This window comes from Odontesthes bonariensis, chromosome 21 (assembly GCF_027942865.1).
Source record: "Odontesthes bonariensis isolate fOdoBon6 chromosome 21, fOdoBon6.hap1, whole genome shotgun sequence".
NCBI lineage: Eukaryota > Metazoa > Chordata > Actinopteri > Atheriniformes > Atherinopsidae > Odontesthes > Odontesthes bonariensis.
The window spans coordinates 12,505,284-12,514,993 of record NC_134526.1 but is presented as its reverse complement, the minus strand read 5'-3'; the positions used below and the strand labels follow the sequence as shown (position 1 = coordinate 12,514,993).

Here is a 9,710-nt window from a genome sequence, read left to right as displayed (position 1 = left end):
TTACATTTTTATAATGAACAGTGATGAAAATTTACTGATTGCTTTACTCGTTAACTGGATTTAGCAACTTTATTTACTTGTGCTTTCTCAAATTATAAGAGCCAAGCATTCGAAATAAGTAATTAATTGTCTAATAAAAATAATCATAATGATAATAATTGAACAAATTGTTTAGAAGGTTTTACAGTACTTTATTTTACTTACTTATTTGTTTCAGTGTTGATAACTGTTTTATCACAGTTTATTGTGAATACCGATTCTTATATATTCACTAGATTAAAATAGACTGTATGGCTGATAGTACCTGCTGCACTTTAGTGGCCAAGAGGATGAACTGCAAGAATGCCTTCGATAGACCGCTGAACACCAGAACAGCTAGGAACTTATATTTGAGAAACACGGACCTATTAGTATGTGACACAGAGACAAAACCATGTGGAAGAAGTCGTACTGAGTTCGAAGTTTAGGGTTTAGATTCGTTGTTTATTACCTCTTGCCGAAATAATGAGCTTGATTATGCTTGTAAGCTTAATTACACTTTAGCAACATTTTTCTTTGTTAGTTTTTGAAAAAATATCTTTCGGTCTTCATCGAGTTATGGGGAAATCAAAGGTAAGTGCCCGGCCTGCGCTAGCACTCAGCTAAGAAGGCTAGCTGATGCGAAAATGTACGAGTATATAAGGGAAATTATTTCATTGTTTGATAGTTAAAATGTGTTACTAATCTGTTGTAAAACAGCAGTTAGTTAGTATAGTTAGAGTGTTGGGTAGTAATTTTGCCCCGCGACAAGATAGCTGTCCACTTGGCTAAGTTCATTTGGAGCTCGTAATGAAAACTGTTATAAAAAAATCTGCCCCGCTTTTACGTGTAACCACTCAAAACTTTACACGGATATTTTCTTTAACAGACCAAGAACCAGAAAAAATCCAGAACAGTAGCCAACCATGTGGCCGAGGAGACTTACGCCTCAGTGCCCCATTCCTTCGTGTTCCATCGAGGTCAAGTTGGAACAAACGTGGGTCAACTCATCGTGGACATGCGGAAAGTCATGGAGCCCTACACCGCAGAGTCCCTAAAGGTCCGTGTGTCAGCCATTAAACACATGAGCTACTGTCCGCAGCATAGCTGTAGCTCCTGGCAGAGTCCACGTTGCTCTATTTGAAGAGGATCATTTTAACATCATTTTAACAAGTGCAGATGGAATCTAGAATTTATTCAATGTTTTCCTTTTAATCTGAGATGTTTTATAAAGCATTTCTGTTGTGCTGCCCTGTTACTAACTCGCCATGCTGGTTGTCTTCAATTAAATCAGGTCCGGAAAAAGAATGTGTTAAAAGACTTTGTGGCGATAGCAGGACCGCTCGGAGTGACGCACTTCATGATCTTCAGCAAAACTCCAGACAGCATCAACATGGTGAGGCCTCGAACTAACAGAAGTGCAGTTTTTCTGCGTTGAGCTCATGCAGCCGTCAGTCTAAACAGGCCCTCTCTCCTTACAGAGACTTGCTCGACTTCCCAAAGGCCCCACGCTCCACTTTAAAGTCCTGAAGGTAGATATCTTCTCAAGGAAACTTTTTCTTATTTCAAATGATGGGTGCAGATGATGACATGTTAGATTTGATTGTCAAGTGATGTTTTTCAAAGTAAACGCACTGATGTGCCCAAGTTACCTTTTTTTTTTTTCCCTACTCTAATTTGTTTTCCTTTGCTTCATTATAAAAACTGGCATCTCTTTTTCAGTATTCTCTTATCAAAGATGTGGTTTCGACCCTGAAGAAGCACAGGATGCACGATCAGCAGTTCACTCACCATCCACTACTCATCCTCAGTAACTTTGGTCTGGATGGCATGCATGTCAAGCTCATGGCCACCATGTTCCAAAACATGTTTCCCTCCATAAATGTGCAAAAGGTATGTTAAGCAAAGTTGCTATTTATTCTCCTTTTCCTGCCGAGGTAAAAAAAAAAACATGATGAAAGTATAGTCTTCTGAGAACAAGTGAAGATTTTTCAAAAGTAAACGCTTTCTGATTTCTCCTCCAACAAGTCATTCAACACGTTGAAAGTTTAACCTTGAGGTCTACTGAGAGATTTATTTATTTTATTTTTTTTCAGGTAAACCTCAACAACATCAAGAGGTGTGTGCTGTTTAGCTATGACCCAACTTCCCAGGAAATACAATTTCGACACTAGTAAGTAAGATTAATTTGTGTATATATTCCATAAATGGGACTGGCTGATGAACAAAGAGTTGACAGAGTTTAAAACTAAACTTTATATTGATTTAACGTACAAAAAAAAAACAACTTTGTGAAATGTTGGGGCTCAGATGATGACAGACTATGACTTGAATGTTCTGTGATACATGTCCAAAGTAAACGCACTGATGAGCCCTCACCCATGGAAACGCTCTGACCTATTAGTTGATCGGCTGTCAGACTAAAGAAGTGTTTCTTGTCCCCAACCTGCAGCAGCCTGAAGGTCGTCCCTGTGGGCATGAGCCGCGGAGTGAAGAAGCTGATGCAGGAGAAGTTTCCCAATATGAGCAAGTTTGACGATATCAGTGAGCTCCTGATGAAGTAAGGTTCTTATGAAGGTACAATTCTGAAAAAGCATGAGGCCCAAAGTGTCATCTGTTACAGAACAGATCGTGCAGTGGGTTGTATGGTAAAGGCTGCTGTGCTCTCTGACAACTTAGGGGAGCGAACCTTTCAGAAAGTGAAGCTGAACAGGATGGGGAGGACAACATAACTGAACTTCCGCAGGCTTACTCTGGACGAGGCAACATGGCGTCCCAACAGAGTGCTGTCCGTTTGACCGAAGTGCGTAAGCAGAGGAAGTGCACTGCTGGAAAACTGTTAGAACGATGTTTGGGTGTTGGCTGAATGTTGCCCTTTCTTATCCTCAGATTGGTCCACGCATGACCCTGCAGCTGATTAAGATTCAGGAGGGGATGGGTGAAGGCAATGTCCTTTACCACTCGATGAGTGAGTGCATGCCTTTCCTAATTTAAGTTTCAAATTGACGCATACAGATGTACATGATGACAGAAGCAGTATGAATTCTGTGATTTATCTCTAAAAGTAAACGCTTACTGATTCATCTAGACCTTAGTTGATCTCATGTGCACCTGCTACAAACTGTTTTTCAGTGGGAACATTTTGGTTTCTAATGTTTGCAGTCTCCAAGACGGAGGAGGAAATCCAGGAGATCCTGAACAAGAAGGAGGCCCAGATGAAGGAGAAGGAGGAACGTCGGAAGAAACAGGAGCAGAACATTGTTCAGAAGAAGGAGCAACGAGAAGAGAACAAGTAATTTGACCCTTTTCTCATGTCTTTCTCACTTTGTTGAGATGTAAATGTGGATTTATTTATTTTTTTAAATGTTGTTGTTTTACCTCCCCTCTACCAGAAAAAAGAGTCTGGAAGGCATGAAGAGAAAACAAACTGAAGCTGAGGAAGACAGTGAAGTTGAAGATCCAGGGATGCAGGAAGGCCAGACTGCTACTGTTGAATCTGATGATGAGGCAGAGTACTACAGACAGGCTGTGGGGGAGGAACCAGATGAAGGTTAATATAACTGATACACCATAAACAATAGGTTCACTGGGATTGTAATAGTTTTTTTTCATTGACTAAGACGTTCTCTCTTTTTTTTTTTTTTTTTTTTTTTTTAATGTACAGACATGTTCCCGAGTGGTATGAAGAGGCGGCAAAAGTCGGAAAAGTCTTATGTGCCTATGAAGAAGAGGAAATTGTCCCCTGGTAAATCAACAGAAAGAGGTTCCAAGTCACCAAAAAGGAAGAGTCCAGGAGAACAGCACAGAGGCAAGACAGGAAAAGTCCAAGGAAAGGGATGGAAGAAATCCTGGGATGGGGAAAAGGGGTTTGGAAGGAAGACGAGGCCTGCAGGAAAAGCATTTGGCTCGAAGAAACTTGGGGAAAGAGAAAATAAATTTGGTGATAAAAAGAAGTTTGATGGAAAGAAAAACAAGGACAAATCATTCAAATCTAAAGGTCAGAAAGGCAATCCAGGGTTCAAGAAGAAGGGTGCAGGAGCAAAGAAAGGCTTCACACAGAGGAAGGGAAAAGGCTGAACCCTGTTTATTTCAGACTGGACTTTGTGTGTAATACTGTCCTGAAACAGCAGATGGCAGCAAAGTGTTCGCTTCGCTTCTGTTGGTGGTGACCTCAGTTTTGAGTCGTTGTATTTAAAATGAACTGATGGACTAAAGAAGTATTGCAGGCTGTAGATGGATACTGAAATCCCTTTTACTTCTTGTCAGCGTTTTACTTCTATCGACCTCAGAACAATAAATATACATGTTATTTTTATATTTCAGTCCTAAAGTTCATCGAGATGCTTTGTTGATTCTTTGTCATTGAAATGCAGGTACACAATTTTCATTCGGAGATGTCAACGTTGAAATTTTCACTCATAATATATATAAGTAGGTGATGGGTCCACAATGATCGGTTCTGGTTCTTTCTCTACGATGAAATAAAGATGAAGTGTGTTATCACGGCCAGGAGATAACTGTCAGGTCAGCTAATTTAGCTGGTATCCTGGTAACAGTAAAAGACCAAATTAATGGGACCCATCAAGAGATTACTCACTTGCTGTTTGTTCATCCTGTGTTTTTTTTTTTGTTTTTTTTTTAATTAAATAACTACATGTAAAAAGAACTCTGAAGAATGTTTCAACGTTGATTTGTTTGTCTGACATTTTTGACAATTTAAACTATATGGACAGCCATATGTTTAGAATGACTACTGTTCATTTATTTAATTTTTTTAATAAAACCAATATCTGAGTCCGTGGAAGAGCGAGATCACCAGTCAAGAGAACCAAATTTGCTCCAAAAAAGCTGTATAATATTAATATAAAGTTTCAAACAGTGGAGTCCAAACAAAATAACAAAGCAAAGCAAATAAGCAAAAGACTGGGACTTCCCCATCTTAGACATCCTACAATCTAAGTACGATAACAGATCTAACATAGTTCCTGTTTCAGAAATCAACAGTTGGTTGAGCTCCTTGAGATAAAAAAAAATAAAAATGAGTTTAACGTGAAATACAACAGCTTCTTCAGACATTACAATTTCTCATATTTTCCTAATCTCAATTGAGATAAGATAAAAACATTTAAAATCGTGTTACTTTATTACTTCATGCCTTTAATGGACAAACTCTACAGTATTGTCATTGTGAGTCTCTAAATACAATAAAGTTTTGAAAATCTAATCTACTCATATTTTACTTTCTTTTTTTTTTAACAAAAAGGAAAAAGAAAACCTACGATACTGCGATATCACAACGTTAACGATTTGTACAGATTTGCTCAGAACACATGACCAGAATGACAACACCTCTACAAGGGGATCTGCCTATGAAACCAGTGTTGTCTACATTTATTAGTCTTTTTATACCTTTATGCCCCTTATTTTTGTATGATTTTTATTATACTTAAAGGATAATCAGGAGGCTTGGTGTGTGTGTGTGTTACTGCGTGGAAAAGGGAGATTTTATGGGGTGTGTATGTTGTATTGTTGTGTACTTGGTATATGTGCAAATGACTGTTTGCTTTTACATTTACTGTTTTGCCAACTCAAAAACAGCAGAGGAAATTAGATTTCTGTGTGCGTCCTCTGTGCACGTTCTCTTACAAATTAGTCTTTGAATAACAGCATGCGTTAGGCTAATCATTGCCTATTTTGCAAATGCATAAATTTGGCGTCGTCACAGGTTTCCTTCTTAGAATTGTGAAACGGATGTGTGGGTATGAGGAAGTGTGTGCTTCGTGTGAGCCACCCACATTTCTGTTTGGTCATCGGATGACAGTCATGCGCGTCTCGTGTTATTTACAGTTTTCTAACAGGCAATTACTTCTCACAACTGAACAGCAAACCTGCACATCGCACATCTACCTCTAGGTAAGTGGGAGTTATTTTCGCTTCCGCTTTCAGCTTAAAGTTACAACAGTTTTCAAACAGCTAACGTTAATAATCCATACTGATCTGTCGAAACAGAAGAAGAAAAATGAATGCTTTATCTGTGCAGCATGAGCAACTTTATGTACTTAACCAGAAAAAAAACACAAAACAAACCAGAACTACCCGTTAATATGTGTCAAAATTAAAGCCACTTATTGAAATTACTGAATGTAATTAACCAACTCTCTTCCAATTGTAGGTATTGCATGGTATGACCTGTGTGACAGCTGAATAACAAAATAACTTTTGAGCTGAACGCAGGATGGCACAGAACTTCTCCGAGTGCGAGAGGTTTCAAATCGGCTTGCTTCCTGCAGTGTACGGGGTTGAGTTTGTTGTGGCTCTCGCAGGAAACATGTTCGCCCTGTGGCTGCTGCTGGTCAGAGAAAGAGCGAACTGGCACACTGGTGTCGTCCTGTCCTGTAACCTGGCCATCAGTGACCTGCTGTATGTCCTCACCCTGCCTTTGCTGATCGTCTACTACTCACAGGGGAAAAATTGGACGTTTGGTGGTGCTGTGTGTAAAATTGAGCGGTTTCTTTTTACCTGCAACTTATATGTGAGCATCTTCTTCATCACGGCGATAAGTGTGAACCGATGTGTGGGGCTCGTGTGGCCCTTTTTTACCCGCTCATATGTGAAGCCCGCCCATGTCAAGGCCATCAGCGTCCTCATATGGATTATTGTTGGAATTATCTCCTGCCCTGTGTTTGAATTTGCTTCCATTTGCCCTCATAAGGACAACAACAATGCGTCTCTGTGTGTGTCTTTTTGTGAACAGATGTCTGTAGATGCAACGCCTCACTTCACTTACAAAGTGTTTCTTGCTATTTTTGGGTGTCTTGTTCCCTTCCTGGCTACTTTCACTTCTTACTGTATGGTGATTCGGGTGGTGTGGCAAAGCCCCAGTATAACAACACTTGAAAAACGCAAAGTATTCCTGTTAATTGCATCAGTGATTGTGCTATATGCGATTTCTTTTGTGCCGTATCATGTCTTCCAAATATATCACCTGTATTTAAGAATCCTGAATCCTAACAACCGAATCTGTTGGGTGTACCGCATGTACCAGGTGTCCAAGGGACTGGCAACGCTGAACATGTGTATCCATCCCATCCTCTACATGGCTATATTTGACAGTATAAGAGTAGTATGTTGTGGAAAGAGCAAAGAGGAACGCTAGTGAACACATTAATGGGGACATAGTAAGTAGGGCTATGTAGTTTTTGTGTGATTTACTTTCTTTCTTCATGCTGAAAAACTTTTTCTCATCATGATTCTGCAAAGACACCCTTTACACTTATCTGTATCTGTGATAACAATATCCTGTACAACTCATATCGGGCAAAAATTGTTAGATAAAGAGATTTCATTTTCTATCCATAGACACAATTTTGTATGATCTTATATCCATTATTTGAACCTCACCTCAACTACTGCAACGTTATATGGGGCAACACTTTCCCTAGTCATCTCAAAAAACTCCAAGCCTTACAAAAGAAAGTTATTAGGGCCCTGGCCTGGGCTGAGATAAATTCCTCATCTCTCCTTCTATTCCACCATTTTCAATTATTAAGACTAACTGATATAATTGAATTTCACAACACCTGTCTTATGTTTCAAGTTGTTAACAAGAGAAACCTTAAATTATGCAATCTCATTCCTATCTCTAGCCCCCAGCACTCCCATCACACGCGAAATAAAACATCATACTAGGAAAATACTGCAAGTACGCTCGCACCAATGAGTATTACCTGCAGGGGGCCTCAGATTTGGAACAAAACTGATGAAGCTTTGAAGGTGATGCCTTCTATCTCCAACTTCAAAAAACATTTATTTTCTAAGTTAGTACAAACCTATAGCTAAAATCTCATCCTCCATGGTTAGCTGGGTTGTGTGTGTGTGTGTGTGTATGTGTATGTGTGTGTGTAGGGGTGTGAGTGTGTGTGTGTTGTGTGTAGTATGTGGTGTGGGTCTGTATGTACCTGAGCGCCTGTGTGTGTGTTGTGTGTGGGTGTGTGTGTAAGTGTATGTGGCTGGTTTTGTGTGTTAAAACTGCAAAATGTCTTGTGAACCATGCAGCATGCTGAGGTGTGAATGCAGGCTGTTATAACTGCTTTGCATATTGTATGCCTGACTATTTTCTTTTCTTTATATTTACTACAATACCTACTTATCAACTGTACCATTGGGCCCCGGCTTATAAGCTTATATTTAGCTTCACTTGGGGACCCTTTTCTCCACACTGTTATACTTTCCATGACCTGTAATTGAAGTCAAATGATGGTGTGAAGAGAGAAATAAATCATTCATTCATTCATTCATGTGCAGTAAGAGACCAATACATACACAGATATAGATACATATACATTCATAAAAAATCAGATACTAAAAAACTGGGTGAAAATATAGTGTTAGACATAACATACAGTTATAATATCGCATCAGTCACAGTACTATAACATGAGATGTAAGCCCCTTTCATATCAAGGTAGACAGAATAATGCTGTTATGTGAAAATTTAAATGACTGTACATTATATCATTGCATATTAAATGTATTGCACAGATAAACTGCAGATCAGTTTTGTAAATGTATACTTTACATGTACTTTTTGTGTGTTGAGCCATTTTACTGCTTTATTACACTGTTTCACTGTTTTTTTTTTAATCTTATTTTGTTTTTTAGAACATTTCCAGCATCAGCTGAAATAGGCTTAAGGATTCAAGTGTCTCTGTAGAGGTGGTTTGCAAACTTTTTCAGTGAATATTGATTTGATCTATATTTTGATTTGATCTGTGTCATTTTTACTGGAGTGAGCAACAGAGAAATGTAAATACATATGGGGAAACATTTTTATATAATAAACTGTGCATTAACAATATTCGTATTTTTGTCTCTATGATTATCTTCAGGTATTTATTTTTTCTAGTTTCTCCGAAGTTGATCTTAGGTGAATCTAAGCTGACACTGCCTTAACCCTAATCCCTGATAGGGGACATTTTTGTCCACTTGGGGTGAACTTTCTCCTCTAATTTCACACTGTAGATAGTGATACTCATCATATTTGGTCCAGTTGTGTATTTTTGACTATTTTTTCGAATTTCAAACACACATCATATACAATGCAATTTTTCATTGTGTAAAAAAAAAACTCCTTAATTTCTGAAAAGGGACATTTTTGTCCCCTTTTAAAACTACCTAAAAACATCATATATTAATATTTTTTTCCACTTTTTTTTTCATAAATCTTTTATTCCACTTCATTTCTGATCATAACTACCAAGTTTTCAATTATTTTCAAAAAAATTAACCCTTTAAATGCCAATTTGAACTTTTTAGCCCAATTTTGAAGGCTTTAGGTGCCAGTATTTTCAAAATATGGAATGCAGAGTGGAATTATTGAGTAGGGATAATTAGGGTCTGGGATATGTCAATGATTAGCAACAACTTTGATTTTTAGGGATTTTTAATTTTTTTGTTATGCCTGATTTAAACAAAAAAATCCTTAATTTCTGAAAAGGGCCATTTTCTAAAATGATCCCCAAAATACCATATGTTAATATTTTTTTCCACTTTTTTTTTCAGAAATCTTTTCTTCCACTTCAGTTCTTATCATAACCATCAAGTTTTCAATTATTTTCAAAAAATTAACCCTTTAAATACCAGTGTATATGAGGTAAACACCAATTTTCGTTAAAAAACAGACACAAAAACTG

General features: G+C 38.0%; 1 protein-coding gene across 1 annotated transcript; it reads left to right on the top strand.

Moving 5' to 3' along the window:
- Nucleotides 1–410: 410 nt before the first annotated feature.
- On the top strand, nucleotides 411–8,859 carry LOC142371894 (uncharacterized). The gene is made up of 13 exons (XM_075454635.1): nucleotides 411–612; nucleotides 908–1,078; nucleotides 1,313–1,414; nucleotides 1,500–1,550; nucleotides 1,741–1,911; nucleotides 2,115–2,191; nucleotides 2,471–2,578; nucleotides 2,698–2,821; nucleotides 2,908–2,986; nucleotides 3,181–3,310; nucleotides 3,411–3,568; nucleotides 3,683–4,090; nucleotides 6,243–8,859. The coding sequence occupies exons 1-13, from the start codon at nucleotides 598–600 to the stop codon at nucleotides 7,172–7,174; spliced, it is 2,526 nt and encodes an 841-aa protein (XP_075310750.1). The 5' UTR covers nucleotides 411–597; the 3' UTR covers nucleotides 7,175–8,859.
- The last annotated feature ends 851 nt before the right edge of the window (nucleotides 8,860–9,710 follow it).